Consider the following 19189-nt stretch of genomic DNA (forward strand, 5'->3'; position numbering starts at 1 on the left):
TCAGAAAGCCTCAGATTTAAAGTGGCACTCCTGCCAGTTCTTCCTGCCTTGCAAGTTTTCATGGCTACAAACTAACACCAGGATGTTATGGATAGCAGAGTGAGTGAATAACGTTGTTACTGGCAGGGAGTCTACACAGAAGATGACTCCTCCTAGTCTCACCCTGAGCATTTCTTGGGTCAAGTTTAAAGTACACCATCTTTATTGGCAAATTTTACAGGCAAACACCCTCACCAAAGGCGTGTTGATAGAATGACACTTGACAATGACCAGAAACCCACTGGAAAGATAAAACATGCCAGCTTTCTGGATTTAAAAAAAAAAAGCTAATTCACTGACAAGACAGGTGTTGTTTTTTTTAACTTCTATAATTCTCCAGAATTATCAAAAGGAACCTTATAGCCAATCTGCTTGAGGACACTAAAAACAACCTGAAATAGGCCACCCATGGTGCCAAAAGCAGTGTCAAAGAGCAGAGCAAGAGTGCCACCGAGGCCCACAGCAATATCCCTGCATACAACAGGAATGGCACCCACGGTGTATACAGGAAAGCTGGCCACATCCACAAGCACACGGACAGGGATGCTCAGGACACGGCAAACAGCCTTTAGCAGGCAACAGAGGATCCGGAGAACAGCCCTGATGACCTTAGCCACCACCTTGAGCACCTTCCAGGGAAGGCTCACCAGCTCCGCGCCTATGGCCATGAAGTATGACGCCATGGCAGAGCCTAGATGGTAGAGGCTGCTTTCTATGCCGTTAACCACCTGCGTGGTCACATACCACAGGAGATAGATAGTGCCCTTCAAGAACATGATCACTAGGTAATAAATTAACTGGAAAAGCCTGATGAAAGAGGTCGTGATGAAACCCCAAAAGCCACTACTTCCCTTGGATGCCTCTGGAGGCCCAAGGGCAGACCTCTGGCTCCTGGCGCTGGAGAGGGAACCAGCGCTCTCTTGAGACTGCACCATTCTCTCCTCATCCTGGACCTGGTTCACCATTTCCAAGATCTTTTTCATCTTCTCTGTGTCTTGCTCAGCCTCACCACAGTTGTTCTGGAATAGCTGTGGCTTATGGGGTAGCAGCTTCTCAAGGTCTTTCACCATCACATCTTCTATGATGCCACTGTCCTGGGTGTGTTTCACAAAGCCCATGGCCCAGCCACCTCCGGGCACAGCACAACAGGCTGCCAGCCAGATGAACTCAGGGACGGCCACTCTGCCTCTGAGTCTGCTTTCTGAAGGCACTGCACCTGTGAGGATGTACAGGTCATCCCCAGGGCTACAGTGAGGGAGCAAGGCCCGATCCATCAGGCTGTTGAGGTTCATGTACCACCGGTCCTGGAAGGACTGGGTCATGGGAACTGAGTTCGTGAGAGCAAATGTGGCCACATGAGGATCATCGTCAAGGGGGAAGGGGTATAGCTGCCCTCGCTGGTAGTCAGAGTCCAGGTAGTCACTATTCACAGCTTGCTTGCTTCCCAGATTGCCCACAGAGGTGACAGCCTGGGCCTCTTCTGTCGCCTCCTCAAGGCTGCTGCTGGGGTCGTCGATCTGAAAGACAGAATAGTACTCAGATGGCCCTCTGCTCATATGAGGGAGCACTCGAATCGCCAGAGCTCTAGGGAAGCCCTAACACTCTATCACTTCTAGTTTTGGGGTCTGAGAGGTCTGTGTCTCACACACACACACACACACACACACACACACACACACACACACACTTCATTCTGGGAGCCCACAATCTTGCTGTTTGAGAGCATCCTTCAAATGGATTGCTTCTTGTCTTGCTCTGTGTCTACCTCACCTTTGTTTGCAGGTGTGCAGGGAGAAGAAAGAGGTAAAAGTGAGGAAGCCAAAGGAGAAAAGACTGAGAGGGTGAGAAAGACAGAGGAAAGGGGAATGAGAGGGAGAGAGGGATGTCTGCATACTGTGTTTATGGCAGCCTTATAACAGTTAAACTAGATAACCAGCAAAGGTGTCCATCAGCCAATGGATGGATGGAGAAATGTGGCACACACACACACACGCACACGCACACACATACACACACACAATGGAGTATTACTCAGCCATAGAAGAATACAGTTGCTTGCAGAACAATGGATGGAAATAGATTGTATTGTGGGAAGTGGATGGAAATAGATTGTATTAAGTGAAATGAGCCAGAGTGTCACCTGTGTAGAATTTGGGCCTTAAGGAAATGAATGATGTGAATGGAAGTCAGGGACCATTTGGAGGTGGAAATCAGTGGACAGTGGGTGAAAGGACAGAGCAAAGACAGGAATACTTAATACACATAGGTAAGAACAGAATAATAAAACTTGTCTAGAAATTGTTAAAATTGTCTTTAAAAGGAGGTGAATTCAAAGTACAGATTGTATATGTATGGAAATATCACAATGGAACCCCTTTGTACTACCAATATGCACTAATTAAAATTTATATAAAATAATGATAAAAATAAAACTATACAACCACAAAATACTGTCTCTGTTGATGTAGTATTTTGTAAGTTGGAATCATCCAAATATGTGGCATTACTTCATGAAACCACTTTACCACATTAATCTAATCTGCTTCCTCATTCAAGACCAGTTCTAGCCAAGACAAAACCTGTTTTGATCCAAAGATGACAAATATTTTAATAGGCTTTGTTGAAAAAAATCATCCTGAAAAAAATATAAACAAAATAAGCATTCTGTCACTAGCAGGTCACTTATCTCAGAAGCTAACCAAGTACATTGTGGCAGCCTCTCCACTTCAGAAGGGAAGCCGTGTGTGTGTATGTGTGTGTGTGTGTGTGTGTGTGACTAAAATATCTACCTCACATATGAGAAACTATTAAAAATTGTAAAAATTATTTGATTAAAACCATCTCCATATATACGCCTACATTGTCTCTTAAAGGAAGACCTGTTTTTGTTTTTCCATGCCCTCTTTAGACAGTTTAATGGTCTGGTTATTTCAATTACAGTAAATTACTGACAGCACTGCATCCTAACAACAAAAATACACCATGTGTCATGGCACAGCCTGTACACAGCCCGTACACAGACCCCCCCCCACCCACCCAGGCACTCTACTAGCAGGTTCTGGAGGAGGAAAACACAAAGCTCCTGGGCCTGAGCCACCTCCCAGCTGACCTGGTCTCCCTGGCTACTGATGTAATGTGATGCAGTTGCTGTGGGTAATGGAAAGGTTTGTTTGTTTTTTTTCTAATCTCAACATGTTAAGTAGGTTTAAGAAGAATGAGCTGTCTCCATTCTACAAGCCTCCCACCCCACAAATAATCTTAATATTCAATTCCTTTCCAAATTTAGTACAAAGAACAATATTCTTTCTCTCAATGAGCTGGCCTGCTTCCTCATACCAGATAGGACAAACTACTTAAACCCTTGAGCTTGGGGTTTTAGAACTAAATACAGACTCAATTTTTGTGATTATATACATGTAAGAAAAATAAAGGTTGGAAAATTAAGAAGTCCCAGAGGAGCAGCGACCCAACAGTATGTAACTAAAACCAAACAATTACTCAACACATAAAGGTCAAAAACTGACCTCTCAGTGGAATACAATAGCTCAAAAGCTAGGTATGTACGTTCATATAAGACTACTGTCGACATATTGTCTAATGTTGACATTACATTTAAAGCCCTAGGCGAATTTTCTTGGGCGCGGCCACATGGCTACTGTATATGTTCTTGATACATTGTATATTGTATATATATCTACCTGACCTAGAGAAGGGAAAGAAAAACAGGGCGTAAGATATCACAAGATATGTACGCACTCCCCTACTATGTAACTGTACCCTTTTTGCACAACAACCTGTCCAAAAAATTTGTGTTCAATTAATAAATAAATTAAATAAAAAAAGAAGTCCCAGAGGAGAAGTATTAACCCATCTAGTATTTCTTAAGCCTGTCTTCCCCCCACCCTTTATTGTCAAAGTGAAATACATAGAGGTTAGAGTTTCATATGTAAGGCAGTGAGCACATTTCTTGTTCAACTTATTACCTCCTCCCTCATCCCCCCTGCCTCTCCCTCCCACCTTCCCCCAATGAGTTGTACAGGTGGTTTACACCAAATGGTTTTCTAAGTATTGCTTTTGGAATTGTTTGTCTTTTTATCCTTTGTCTCTCAATTTTGATATTCCCTTTCCCTCCCTAGTTCTAATACACACATACATGTAGTATCCAGGGTACTCAGATGAGATACAGTGATAGCGATGGTACAACCACAGTAAGGGAATATGAGAGAATTAAGCCTGTCTTATAGGCTACTCGCCCAATAGAAGGAGCACTGGAAATGGTAGTGGTAGCAACACCAGCATTCTTTTTGCACAGTCTGCTTCATGCCTTCTCTTCCTCCTTTTGGTCACTCTTGCCAGACTCATTTTGCCCTCACAAGCAATTTCTCTGGCATAGCTCATAGATATGGTAGGTACAAGTTGCTCCTATGCGGGACCAGGTGTCTCTAGACCAGTTCTGGGACTGGGTCACAGAACAGTGGAAAAAGAACATCCCTGGGAGTGGGCAGAGGGTGACAGAGGGTCTCAAACACACAGGAAGACAAGGAGGTTCTGCAGAGAGTGAGGAGGGCTGGGGCAAAGGGAGAGGAGACAAGTCCACCAGGAATTACCAAGGGCTGGCTTTAAAGACATATATGCATACACATGCGCTTAGCACATTAGGAGATTTGAAAAAGGCAAGGCTATCAGTCAGGGATTCTTATGCATTTTCTCCTTGTTGTTTAGACTTGTAGCTTTAGAAGGCTCCTCAAGGATGGGTCATCCTGGGTACTTTTTGTCTGTCTGAGTCATAATGAAGACTGTGCATATGGTAGGTTCATGGTAACTGGGAGGAAATGGTGTCAATAGAAAAATGGGAATGATAAGCAAGGTAGAAGACATCAGGAACAGGTAGGCAGCTATATGCCCAGGCTGAGGGAAACCTGTCCTGAAACTGCCGAGAAGAGAAGAGGAGGGGAACAAGGGACCATTTCCCTGGGAAGTGAATCTCTATCCCAGCACTGGGAGAGCAGGAAGGTGATCAGCTGTCTGCACAGGGGAATATGCAAGAGAAAAGGACCGGCTCTGAAGTCCAGACACAAGGGCAGAGAAAGAAGCCATGAGCATGAAACACAGGAGACTTGTGAGTACAAAAAGACTGACATGCCTGCCCCCGACAGGCAGAGCCAACAGTACAGAAGCAACTATGGCACTGCTGGTGTGAAGAGGTGAAAGATGGGACAGAATCAGTGGACAGAAGGAGGAGAAGGCATGGGCAACTTGAAGGGGCAGGGCAAGGTGGGCCTACTGAGGAGAGCAGACAGCACTCAGAAGCGTGAGAGGTGAGCGGGGGTCAGTTTTAGCAGCCTGCCATGCATCTTGCGTGCTCACTTGTCTCTGTGCCTGCACACCTGACACATGGCCTGCACACTAGGAAGTGACTGCTATTTACTGAGAGATGATCTCTGTAGACTCCATGCGATCTTCAAAAGCACACAGGATTCCCACCCACTTGCAGATGAGGCTCGTGAGAGAGATGGCTGTCTGTTTCTGCACCCATGACTCTCTGCATGATAAAGGTACTCAAGGAGAAGGGCCTTGGTAGGTCCGGCAGGGAGGGATTCATGGAGAGGGAGGGGTTTCCTCCCCTGGAGGCTGTCACACTGAGGCTGGGAAGCACATAGGGAGAGTCAGACAAGCTCTCAGGGCAGGAGGGGGCCCAGACAGCTCCCAGATAACTGTGGGGACAAGTGGCGATGTTCTTTGTAGTTTGTCTTAGCTTTCTGACAATTAAATAACAATCTGAATGATGTGTTCTGATTTTGCTTTTGCTATGTGAACTAAGATGCATGTGTACACACACACGCACACACACACACACACACACTGGGACCCAAATGCTGTCACTACTACCACCTCACAAGGTTAGAGGGAAACCCTTTTCACCCTGAACAGGGCTGGCACTGGAGCATCAGATAATCTAATCAGAGCAGGATGGGGCATCAAAGTCCCAAGAGCCACATAAAATACAGTGAGACAGACCTGAGTGGGCCTTGGAGAAACTTTTGCCATGGGAAATACCCAGTGGGCAAGAGCTGCCCTTGAGCAGGAAGCTGAGGCCTAGGAAGCCAGGGTAGAGGATGAAGGATGTTTGTGGAGACATTAAAGGAGGCCTTTGGCTCTCAGAGAGAAGGAAGCCAAGTCCCTGCCCACTCACTCACAAAGGCAACAACAAAGTCCTCTTCATCCTCCTGGGTACAGAAACAGACGTAAAAGAACTAGAAACATGCTCCTTTTTGCTTCTTCCAACTTTTTTTTTTTTTTAGGACAGAGAAATGCTGAGGTTTCCATTTCCTGTTTGACTATTTGGTCCTTGTGACGTTCAGTGAATGCCCTTTCTCTGGGTTCCCAGGCCTCTCTCTCTCTCTCTCTCTCTCTCTCTCTCGTCCTGTTTGGGAAGGGCAGCATTTCCACTGCTGGCCTGTGCTTTGCACATCGTGAATCCCAGGAAAACAGTGGGCACACAGGTTCCCTCCACAGTGAGAAGACAGTGGAAGGGAAGAGAGCACAGAAGAGCAACAAGAGCAACAAGATTTCTCTCTCTCTCTCTCTCTCTCTCTCTCTCTCTCTCTTCTTTGCCAGTGCTGGGGCTTGACCTCAGAGTGTGAGCACTGTCCTTGAGCTTCTTTTTGCTCAAGGCTAGCACTCTACCACTTGAGCCACAGCGCCACTTCCAGCTTTTTCTATTTACATGGTGCTGAGGAATCAAATCCAGGGCTTTGTGCATGCTAGGCAAGCACTCTACCACTAAGCCACATTCCCAGCCCCAGTTCCACAAATTTTCTAATCAAGAGGAGGAATTTTAAAAGTGCAGTAACTGTAAGCAAGCAACACACGTAGCAGCCAGCGAAGGCACTGCCCATGGCTACTGCTTCTCAGTTCAGCTGAGGAAGTACTCCAGCTCAAGCCTCTCCAGAAGCAGACCTGGCCAGCACACATCATTCCTGGTCATTGCTAGGTTCCTTCCTCACCACTCCCAGGAGCCATGCTTTACTCTGAGCTGTGCTTCCTTTCCTTAATATTCACTATGTGCTGCAGAATTTGGACAAGTCTGTTCAATCTGGAAGCTTCCATTTCTATTTTTTTCTACACTCTGAGAAATGAGATGAGAAGCTGCCTGAGAGCAGCCTACCTAGCATCCTAAATCCTAGCAACTAAAGCTAAAATGGCCCATCATCAGGAGCTTGTAGAGCTGTCTGGTGACTCCAGCATAACTCTGGGTTAGGAGCTGCCGGGCTGCATCCTCACCAGTCTTCTTTCTAGCCTGTGATGGCCTAACACTGCTGCCTGGAAAATCGCTACAAGAAAGTCCTTGTTAAATGCAGGTTCCCAGGCCTGGTAACAGTCAGACGCAGATTTGGGTGGGCCCAGGGAGGCACTCTCCCCGCTGCCAGGGGATGCTAGTGCGGGGGTCCCAGGCCCCAAGCTGGAAAAGGATAGTGTAAGTCACCTTGGAGACTGCCCTGCCTGGGATTGATTTGTTCACATGACATTAACACTTCATGAAGGGCTTTTGCTGTTGCTGTGTAAACGAGCAGCTGATACCATCTCTGAATACACATGACCCCTCTGCCACCTCCAGGCAACCAATGCCACCCAACCTGGTCAACAACCTGAAGAACGCCCTGATGTTCATTCAGTTCAAGAAACTGGGAGATAGCAACAGTTAGCACAAGGCACTCAGGAACCTGGATGCAGGTCAGGGTTGACTCATGGAAAAGCAGAGCTGCTTCCAAGAGCGCAGATAGCATGGCCTAGTGGTACAGTGTTTGCCTTGTATACAAGAAGCCCTGGGTTTGATTACTCAGCACTACAAATACAGAAAAAGCTAGAAGTGGCACTGTGTCTCAAGTGGCAGAGTGCTAGCCTTGAGCAAAAAGAAGCCAGGGACAGTGCTCAGGCCCTGAGTCCAAGCCCCAGGACTGCAAAACAAAACAACAAAAAAATGTGATGAAGCAGACTGTGTTTGAAGTCTACAAGTCTTCCATGTCTAGATGATAGCACTTAATGGCATAAACTGTTTCTGTGAAAGCTCACCCATTACAACTCTACCCTCTCACTCCCTGTTTGTGATGGTTATTTGAAGGAGTATTTGCTCATTGTGGTCTCAGAGAACCTTGGTGGCTATAATAAAGGATAACAAATGTACACAGATGCCTTCTGATATGATGAAAGCTTCTGGAATATTGTATAGATACATGCATTGGTGAAGATTAGCTTTCTGAGAAATGGGATCTTTAAATACTTTTTTTTGCCAGTCCTGGGGCTTGGACTCAGTGCCTGAGCACTGTCCCTGGCTTCTTTTTGTTCAAGGCTAGCACTCTACCACTTGAGCCACAGAGCTACTTCTGGCCTTTTCTACATATGTGGTGCTAAGGAATCGAATCCAGGGCTTCATGTATACAAGGCGAGCACTTTGCCACTAGGCCATATTCCCAGCCCATAAATACTTTTTAATAATCACAAAAACATAAACACAAAAACATGACTACCACCACAACAAAACTCCTAGATGGAAAATGGGCCCAGGTCTCTACTTGAGGCTGGGCAATAGGAATCACACAGCTTTTGAATGTCACTGATGCTACTCACTCCACTACGTGTCCAATATCCAGTGAAATGTGTTATTTACGTACTAAGTGTTGGCATTGTCAGAGATCAGGGGCCAACAAAGTATACCCATGCACCAACCCAACCATCTGTTTTCATAAATAGTTTTCTGTATCGTCTGTGGCTGTTTGGGGCCGACAACTGCACAGGTGAATAGAAGGACAACAGAGGTTATATGGCCCCTTACAGATGGTTGGTGTCCCTTGTTATTGGGTCTCGACATTGGTGAGCAACAATGACCCTGGCCCTACCTTGAAAGAATTGAAGAGTTGAGCTGGCTAACATTTTGTCAGTTATACAAATTGATATGTAATTGCAACATGTTGGTAAAGAAAGGTGTATTGGATGGATGCTACAAAATACTATGTACATCTCATGTAGTTGGGAATTAAAAATCAAAAACTGGGAAAACCCAGCAAGTATAAAGATGGGAGAGAACATGGAAATATTTTTAACAGAACAAGAGAAAAGCCACAGTGGCCTGAGTTCAAGACTTAGGAGAGCATGTAACACAGGCTAAGGCTGACAGCAGCACGGCAGGCCAACTCTGAAGGCTATGATAAGGAGCTATGTCTGCCTGAAGAGATAGGGTGTCTGAAGGTCCCTACAGAGGCCACAGAAATGAAGGTTGTGAGAGTTACTCTGGTTTCAGTGTGGAGAAGGGCCACAGGACCACCAGGTTGAAGGTGACCTTCCAGGTATTCTGCAGACTTTGATAAGAGATAACAGGACTTCATGGAGAGATAGCAAAGATTACAGAAGTGAAGTCCATCCAAATGAGGTGCAAAAATGAAGGTCACCATCACCCACGTCCGACAGTACACATCTTCCCAGGGGATATGTTCCACCTAGGATGGGTGCCATGGCAGCAGGCACAGTGGAAATGCCCATGAGTGAGGAAAAAATGTTTTCTTTTTAATCTTCCACAAACCTGGCTTTCCTTTCTCCATACTTTGTGTGTCTTGAAATCGTCATAAATGTTCCAAGCTCAATCTTTCAAAGACATCAACAGTGACTATTTCCTTATATGGCCCTGCTCAATAATGCATACTGGTCCATTCAAATGACAACTCTGATTTGGATCAATTCCTTCCCTTTGTCATGAATACTGAATTCCTGAAACCCACACTGTCATTCATCTCAGAAGCACATGGGGAAGGCACCTATGGGGCCAACCTGTGTTGGAGCCATGCTTAGGGACCACAGCACCACTGGCAAAGTAAAAGATTTCAGCTTACAATAATCATAAAAGAAAGAGAAATTCCTACACCATCACAGAGCTGGAGCGGAGTCCATCTGCTATCTCAACATTAGGTCCCTGCATCACTAGGTTAAGTTTCAGAGCACACTAGCTTTGCTGGCTTCATTCCCCTGTGAGTTCGTCAGTGAGTGAGTGAGTGAGTGAGTGAGTAAATAAGCAAAGAGTGAACAAGTAAGGGAAGAGAGAGGAGGAGAGGTGGGGGGTGGGGAGAGCGCTAGCTGTCCCAAGCCAGTTCTTCCTATCAAGTCTTCTCATCTTACAGCATCCCCATTCTTCTGGTTGCTTGGGCCCAACCTGTTGAGTCATCTGTGACCCTTTCCATTCTTTGATCCCAAAGAGTTTAGTTGTCTCTTTGAAGTATGTCCAGAACCACAATGTCATGCTGCCAAATGTGTCACTACACCCTTGGCCAGGCCACCATTGTCTCACCATGGTCTCTTGCCAGATCACTGAAACTCCCAGCTAGTCTATTCACTTCTACCTATCACCCCATTAGTCTGTTAATCCAAAAGCCAAAATGACTCTACGAGAACGCCACACAGATCATGTCAAAACTCTTCTCAGAACACCATGGCTTCCCATTTCACATAGCAAAAACCAAATTTCTTATAGTTCACAAAATCCTAAGTGACCTGTCATCTCCCTCTTCACCTTTCTGATCTCATCTCCTGCTACTCTTCTCACTCACCCTTCTGGCCACTTTGGCTGAGCATACAAACCTCAGGGCCTTGTACTTACTATTCTCTCAGACCAGAATAATCTGGCCCAGATAATCTGCCTAATTGGCTTTACCATTTTCTTCAGGTCCACACCAAAAATTCACCTCTACAATGACATTATCCCAGGAAACGATTCTCAAACTTCACCTTCTCCTTTCTCCTTGCAGTGTGCAAAGTGAGGTAGACTGAGAGCAGCTACTCGTATGCATTCAAATCCAGTCTGTGTGACCTGAGACATGAGCAGTAACCCCTCTGAGCCAGTTTCCTAATCTATCCCACGGTGTTGTCATAAGATTACATAACTGCTCACTGTTATTCCTGATTATAAAGACAGTTCCCTTCAAGTGTTCCTATTTACCATGTGTTGGCTTTTGGCTTGACTTCGCAATATACTTTGTGGAAATCATTGGCATCCTTTGCAAAAAATTATTCCATTAAATGGAAAGGATTTCAGAAATTCCTTTGAGATTCAGGTCTCATGCACTAATTCAAAACCTAGTTGTCAGAGTTTTACGAATCTTGAATGGAGGGCTGGGAATGTGGTTTAGTGGTAGAGTGCTTGCCTAGCATGCATGAAGCTCTGGGTTCGATTCCTCAGCACCACATATACAGAAAAAGCCAGAAGTGGTGCTGTGGCTCAAGTGGTAGAGTGCTAGCCTTAAGCAAAGAAGCTCAGGGACAGTGATCAGGCCCTGAGTTCAAGTCCCAGGACAGGCAAAAAAAGAAAATTAATCTTGAATGGATACACATGAGATTTAGATCATCTCCATATTTCAGAGAAAGATAGGCCTTCCTGTCTCTCCATTCTCAATGTAAAGGCAAACACTTTTCACATGAAACCGCAACAGTTCTTTGCCTCCTGGGTTCCTTTACATTTTTCCTTCTGTCCCAAAGAAGGTTTCTCCCAACCTCCCCCAGCATGGGCAGACATGGGAACCTGTATTCAAGTAAGCAGAGAAGAGATAAGCTGGGGGGCCATACCACTGGCACTCTAGCGGGAGCAAAGGGCCAGGCGGGGGCAGGGTAGACAGGCTACCAGGCAAAGGGAAACCGCAGACAGGTCTGAGAGGGCGCTGGGCAGCTCCACGACGCTGGGACGCAAAGAGGGGTGGGGAGGGAATCGTGAGAAACCGAGGGCCTTGTAAATTGGCTCTGCAGTCTGGACTTGGTCCTGCAGGTGCTGGGCAGCCAACGCCCTACAGACTTCAAGCAGTGTGACTCAGTTTCGGAAACCTTCCATGCAGAAGCTTTTTTCAAAGGGGAGCTGCAAGGCTGGGAATCGCAGGGCCAGCGCGGCGCGGGCTGACTCACTGCGGGAAGGCTGTGCCCGGCTGCCTCCCCCTTCCGTCGCCGGACCGCTCCTGGGCGGTGCTGGGAGCACGGGGGGCCGCCGCGCTGCTGAGCCCCGCGCACCTCTGCAGTGGGGCTCTTGGCAGGAGCCGACCCCAGGGGCTCAGAGGGGCCGCGGGTGCGTTCCGGAGCCCCCGCGCCGTGTCCTCCCGTCCTCTCCGCCTCCCTCGCCCCTACCGTCCGGCCCGCCTGAGCGCCCCGAGGGCGGTGCAGGGGGCTTGGCCCGCCTGTCTGGGAGGGCTGCGCAGCCGGGCGCCCGCACGCACCTGGGCGCCGGGCAGCGCCCTGACGTCTCGGGCTTCCCACACCGGCTATGCTATACGGACAGCTCGCCTGGAACCCCTCGCTCTTATCTCGCAGCCCCACGCCTCGCGTCCCCGCCCAGGGATTCCGCCGCCCGCCTGCGCAGTCCGGCTGCCTGGAGAGCCCCCAACGGCGGCGCGCGGGGCCTGGGCGAGGGGCAGCGCCCCTGCTCCGCCCCGGGCGGCGAGCCGACGCCTCCGGCCGGCCCCTCCAGGTCCGCACCCGCAGAAGTGGGGGCCCCGTCCCCGCGAATGCGGTGCCGCCGGACGTCCCGCGCTCGGCTGCGGTCTCCCGTCCTCACCCCGCCGGGAGCAGACCCCGCTGAGTCCGCGCCCTGCCCCGCGGCTCCGCCGAAGGCTCCCGCTCACCCAGCTCCCCAGTTATTCCGACTGCAGCACGGAAGTGCGGGGCCCGGGGCGGGGTCGCCTACCTGCGGCTCCAGCAGCCAGCGCTGCCCGGCGCGGGGCGGCGCGGGGCGCGCGGCGCGGAAGGCGGAGAAGATGGGCGCGCGGCCGGCGGCGCCGTACAGGGTGGCGAAGCGCGCTGCGCCCCCCGACCGCTGGCAGATTTTCACCTGCGACTCGGCCTCCGGGCCGACCGGCGGGGTCCCGGCATAGAAGAACCGGCCGCACTCGCCGAAGGTGGGCCCCGGCTCGCGCACCAGCCGGCCTTCCCGGGGCCCGGCCAGGGCCAGGAGGCCGCCCAGCGCCAGCCAGCGCGCGGCGTCCATGGCGGCCGGGCGAGCGCGGCCGGGACGCGCGGGGAGTGGGCGGGCGGGCGGGCGGGCGGGCGCGGCGGAGCCCCGGGGACGGTTCCGGCGGCGAGGCGGTCCCGGTGCTCAGGCCGCGCCTCTTCTCCGCCTCCCTCCGGGCCTCCCGGAAGATGGAGGGCGGTGCCGGGCGGCGGCTTTGGAACGCGGCCACCCCCGCGGGGATGCGTCCGCGCCAGACCCGCGGTCCTCGGGGGGCGCCCGCGCCGGAGACCCCGCCACCTCCCCCGGACCCGCGGTCCTCGGGGGGCGCCCGCGCCGGAGACCCCGCCACCTCCCCCGGACCCGCGGTCCTCGGGGGGCGCCCGCGCCGGACAGGGTCGGTGGCCGGTCCAGGCGCTGAGAACCCTGAGCAGCGCCCTCGGGCCTTCGGGGATGCCCGGGAGCCAAGGAGTGACTGGGCTGTGGCTCTCGAGGGAACCTGCCAATCCCCAAGCCTCGGAGACCCTGCTAAGGAAGTGACCACTAGCCTGGCAGCAGTGCGGCCCGGCCTGCGGGCTACTCCAGCAGGGTCTCCAACCTGACCCATCCACAGGAGGAAGAAGGGCCTCCAACCTCGTTGGGTGATTGGTTGCTTGGCAAATTCTTTCATTTCTCTTCTAGCGGGAGTTAGGCTCTTGTCCTGAAGACAACAGCCCCCAGAGAAAGCCTGTCACCCAGCAAAAGGAATGACTAAGCACGGGCCCTGCTCACAAGATCATAGATAGTCTTGGATAGCCTGCCTTAAGCAGTAGCATCCGCACTGCGCTGCCTTGCCTCGCCAGGCAGAGGGCCTGAGTAAGGGTCTTTCCGAAGACGTGCTGGGGGACTTAAGGGTGACAGGAAGGAGGATCACAAACTGCCAGCCCAGGCAAAGTCAGCCAGAGCCTTTTCCCAACGAGCCAGGACATAGCTAGCGTAAGTGGTGCCAAGCTTGCATGGCATGCTAGAAGTCCTAGGTTGAGCCCTCAGTACTGGGTGGGGGTGGGGGAGAACTGAAAATTACCAGGCAATATATCAGGCCCTATTGTTTTGTTATCAGAAAGATTGAACAGTTTTATAGGCTAGCTAGCCAAAGGTGTCAGCCAGATAAGGCAACACCAAAACAAGATTAAATCTGTAAGAAAAGAGTCTTTCCCATGCACTCCTCTGGGATCTGTTTGACCCACTGACTCCAAGGCAAGCCGTTAGCAGCCTACGGGTGCCCTGGGAGGGCTGTGGTGCTCAGGAAGGACCGTGGTGCTCAGGAAGGACCGTGTCTTCCAGCACGTGGCTGTGTGAGAGGCAATAGAAACAGACGTTCTCTACCACAGGAAGTAACATTAACACCCGCAAGTGTCTAGCAAATGAAACCAGGGGGTAAAACACCGGCAGACTTCAAGAAACAAACTGCCTTGCAGAAATGAGACAGGAGCATTCTGGGGGTGAGGGAGAAAGGAAGAGAGCCCAGATGTTCATGCCTAGATCCCAAAGGTTCCTTGTTTGGAACCCACCCAGCCTCCTCTGGTTTGCCTAAGCAGGCTTTTTTTTTTTTTTTGGCCAGTCCTGGGCCTTGGACTCAGGGCCTGAGCACTGTCCCTGGCTTCTTCCCGCTCAAGGCTAGCACTCTGCCACTTGAGCCACAGCGCCGCTTCTGGCCGTTTTCTGTATATGTGGTGCTGGGGAATCGAACCTAGGGCCTCGTGTATCCGAGGCAGGCACTCTTGCCACTAGGCTATATCCCCAGCCCTTTTTTTTTTTTTTGAGACAAGTGGGAAGGAGCAGAAAGAACCCTAGCATGGTACTGACCATGGAAGCATCTACTGACATGGCCCCCTTGGCTTGCTGTCTGGTTGCTTGGATACCAGTGATGACCACATAACTCATTTGCACATAGACCTGGGTGTTTCACCTGTATCCACATGAAGATGCTTCTCATGGTTCTTTACACACTCATGCCCCAAGAACTCTGCCTATGTTTCCAATGATATCCACCCAAGGCATGGGATTCCTGGGTTTCCCCTGCCTCCAGTCAACACAAGCCTCTGACATTTGCAGCAAATGTAAACAGCATTTACATCTGCTGTCAAAGTCCTTGGGCAGTGGGCAGTGGAGGCCTCTGTGTTTGGATTATCAATCTGCTCTGCTTGTACCCAGGACCCAACAATGAGGGCATCTGTTACACATCTAATATTAGCAACAAACACAAAGTCACATCATCTTGTATAAAGAGAACATTGAGGGAAAAACATTTGCTGGCTTACAGAGATGTAGCAGCCATAAACAAGGAACTCTGTCAGATGCCTGTGCTCTGCAGAATAGGGGGAGCCAAAAGAGAGGGAGGAGAGGAAGGAAGACAGGAGGGCTTAGTAAATATCCTTTCTTTCCCTTGGTTCTGCTATTCCAAGAGAACACCAGATATACCATCACAGCTCCAATGATGTCTGGCCCCAGGTCAAGCACAAAGGGTCACTGAGGTCCTAGAAATTCACACAGCAGATGCAAGTGAAGTCAGAAGTAGCTGTGCCTGGGCTTGGCAAAGGGTCTGCTATGGCTGATGCCTAAACTAGAGTCATGCCTCTTGTTCAGTATTTTGCTGGTCACAGAATTTTGTGGGGTTGGGTTTGAGCTAAGATCTTCCAAATCTTAGCCTCAAGTAAGTAGGATTACAGGCATGAGCCATAGCACCCCGCTTAAGATTGTTGTTGTTGTTTTTAATTAGCTGCAGATACTGAAAATTCCAAACATTTTTCATAAACTTCCAAGTTTCCAACTCTCACAAAATCTCAGAAAATGATTGCCACATGATACTCATTACTACAAACTGTGAGCTGCCTCCCACACCTATGCTCTAAGTCACTGACCTCATAAAAAGGCATATGCCATTGTCCTGGCAGCAATATTCTCTTAGGTCATTTTCCTGGCCTCCTGGGATTCTGGATTCCCCCCCAGTTATGAGTTTGATGTAAGAGATTTTTGCATTTTCTCCACAGCATCTGCATCCTATGATTAATGGACAGGAGAAGATGCAAGGACAAGGACCATATTGCAAAGAAATATACAATTGTATCCCAGAAAAGCTAAGCCACATCACAGTGACTTGAGAGAAACAAGGTCAAACACTGCAGCCTGGGTGTTGTCAACTGCACAAAGAGAAACAAAATTGGCCAAGCGCCTTTGTCTCTCATGCTGTTGACTGGACAAACATATGAAAATGAGGGGGTGGGCGAAAGGATGTGTCTTCCTTGGGTCCCTTCACACGCTTTCTTCTAGGTCTGAAAAGAAGCAAAACAAACCAGAATTCTTACCGGTAGTTGTGAAGAAAAGGAACCCCTATGCATCCCTGATGCCTAAGTTGCCAGGGGCCAATGCTGGGTGAGTGGCCTAGCCTTGACTGCACACTCACCAATCACTGTTACCAAGGGAGCTTTTAAGGTTTTGAACACCAGCCAATTAACACAACATTATTTTAGGCTCGGACATCAGTGTGTATGAAAAATGACTCCAGTGGGAAGGCTAGGTCAAGAAACAGTGCTTCAAATAGCTCTAGCACTTGGTACAGCAATGCTTCCAACTTAGTTTTGCCCATAACTTACCCAAGGATCTAGGTGGCATGATTGCTCTCACCAGTAATTCTAGGACGCTGGAGGCTGAGGCAAACAGATCTTGAATTCAAGTCCTGCCTGGGCTATATCATACCAAAACCTTGCCTCAAAAAATAGTATTTTACTTATCATGTTAGCAGACTTTATCATAGTGAAAAAGTATCTTGGCAATATGATTCTTCACAGAGGTAGAAAAATCAATCAAAAATTCATGTAGAGGGCTGGGGATATAGCCTAGTGGCAAGAGTGCTTGCCTCGGATACACGAGGCCCTAGGTTCGATTCCCCAGCACCACATATACAGAAAACGGCCAGAAGCGGCGCTGTGGCTCAAGTGGCAGAGTGCTAGCCTTGAGCGGGAAGAAGCCAGGGACAGTGCTCAGGCCCTGAGTCCAAGGCCCAGGACTGGCCAAAAAAAAAAAAAAAAAAAAAAAGTTTTAAAAAAAAATTCATGTAGAGACATAAAAATAATAAATTGCAAAAGCAATTCTGAGTAAAAAGACTAATCAGAACTAGAGTATCACAAAACCAGACTCCAAATTACATTACGGAGCCATAGTAACAAAAACAACACAAAAAATAAAAAGAGAGAAAAGTAAAATAGGCTCCAATGGAGAGGGAAGCGATGGGCACCAGGAGGGTGACAGCTAACAGAAAGGGTTCAGTGAGGATGAATGTGGCCATGTAGTTTATGCACATGTATAAAAACAGACAATGACACCTGGGGAGACATTATGTATTTGTGTGGAAACATCACAATGAACCCCACCCTGCACAACTAATGTATACTAATTAGAAAAAAACAAACCAGATGTGCTGGCTCACATCTATAACCTGAATGAGATGGAGAGGATCAGTTTTAAATCAGCTCAGACAGAAGAGTCTGTGAAACTCCATCTTTAAATTAGACAGCAGAAGGATGAGTTCAAGCTTTTGTACCAGCAAAAACAAACAAATAAATGGGGACGGGGGTGGGGGTGAGGAAATAGCTTCTGGTTCCAGGGTACTAGAATATCTCTTCAAGAATGTTAAACAGGAAGCCTAGACCAAAATAAAAAAAATACACAGTATCTGAAAATAAGAAGATGGCAAAGGGACACCCCAAACCAGTTATGTTAAACATGATTGCTATGTCAATCTCAAATTGCTATGTTAATCTCAAATTTTAAGGCTGAGCAGCTAGTGGCTCACGCCTGCAATACTAACCACTCTGGAGGATTGTAGGCAAAGCCAACCCAAGTAGAAAAGTTTACCTTAAAAATAAACAGCAAAAGGCCAGGCTTAGGGTGTGGTTCAAATGGTAGAACATCAACTAAGCAAGCGAACCAGACCTTGAGGCTCTGAGCTCATACTTAGGTACCAGAATAAACAAACACTAAGGTCAGCTAGGCAAGGCAGCTAACACCCATAATTCTAGCTCCTCAGGAAGCAGAGATGAAGGGAGAAGTTCAAGCAAAATATTAGTGAAATCACATCTCAACTAACAAGCCAGGCTGGGGACTCACCAGAGACCCCAGGGATAAGGGAGATATAGTAGAAGGATCAAAGTCTGTTCCCAGGTGAAAATGAAAAGAAACCTTACATAAAAAATAGCTACAGTAAAAGAACTAGAGGATGTGGCTCAAGGTAGAGTGCCTATAAAGCAAGCATGAGGCCCTAGTATTGCCAGGAAAACAACAAAAACTCCAAGCTCAACAACCAAGTGAATAAAGAATTAGAGAATTGAGGATATAAAATTAAAGATGTACAATTAAAGTTATAAAATGAGCTTGGCATCAATGGGTCATGCTTATAATTCTAGCTACTGATGTAGAGACCTGAGGATTTGGGTTCAAAGCCAGCCTGGGCAGGAAAGTCCATGAGACTCATCCCCAATTAACTACCAAAAAGCCAGAAATGGAGGCATGGCTCAAGAGGTAGAGTGCTAGCACTGAGTGAAAATGCTCAGGGACAGCACTCAAGCCCTAAGCTTGAGTACCATAACACACACACACACACACACACACACACACACACACACACCACCTGCAATATGAACTAACGGCTCATGCCTATAATCTTAGCTACTCAGGAGGCTGAGAGCTGGGTATTGAAGTTCAAAGCCAGCTGGTTCAGACTCTTGTCTCCAATTAATTAGCAAAATGTGGGCTATTGGGGCTGGGAATATGGCCTAATGGTAAAGTGCTCGTCTCCTATACATGATGCCCTGGGTTCGATTCCTCAGCACCACAAATATAGAAAAAGCCAGAAGTGGCACTGTGGCTCAAGTGGCAGAGTGCTAGCCTTGAGCAAAAAGCCAGGGACAGTGCTTAGGCCCTGAGTTCAAGCCCCAGGACTGACAACAAAAACAAAACCAAACAAACAAAATGTGGGATATTGTATGTAACAGAGATGGAGGGACAAACCAGTGAGAAGAATTATTCAACAAGTGCTGCCAAGTGCTGGTGGCTCATGCCTGTTATCCTAGCTACTCAGGAGGCTGAGAATCACCTCGGTTCAGAGCCAGCCTGGGCAGGAAAGGCCTTGAGATTCTTATCTCC

The 19189-nt window shown here is 48.6% G+C and overlaps 1 protein-coding gene across 2 annotated transcripts; it reads right to left on the bottom strand.

The window, feature by feature from the left end:
• Window positions 1-361: 361 nt before the first annotated feature.
• Window positions 362-13150, bottom strand: Endod1 (endonuclease domain containing 1). 2 transcript variants are annotated; one of them, XM_048344084.1, is made up of 2 exons: window positions 12893-13150; window positions 362-1556 (listed from the first exon to the last, which is right to left on the bottom strand). In XM_048344084.1, the coding sequence occupies exons 1-2, from the start codon at window positions 13046-13048 to the stop codon at window positions 366-368; spliced, it is 1347 nt and encodes a 448-aa protein (XP_048200041.1). In that variant the 5' UTR covers window positions 13049-13150; the 3' UTR covers window positions 362-365. The 2 variants fall into 2 exon arrangements, with proteins under 2 accessions (XP_048200041.1, XP_048200040.1); XM_048344083.1 differs by having other exon boundaries at window positions 12749-13150.
• Between the last annotated feature and the right edge of the window lie 6039 nt (window positions 13151-19189).

This window comes from Perognathus longimembris, chromosome 3 (assembly GCF_023159225.1).
Source record: "Perognathus longimembris pacificus isolate PPM17 chromosome 3, ASM2315922v1, whole genome shotgun sequence".
Classification (NCBI taxonomy): Eukaryota; Metazoa; Chordata; class Mammalia; order Rodentia; family Heteromyidae; genus Perognathus; species Perognathus longimembris.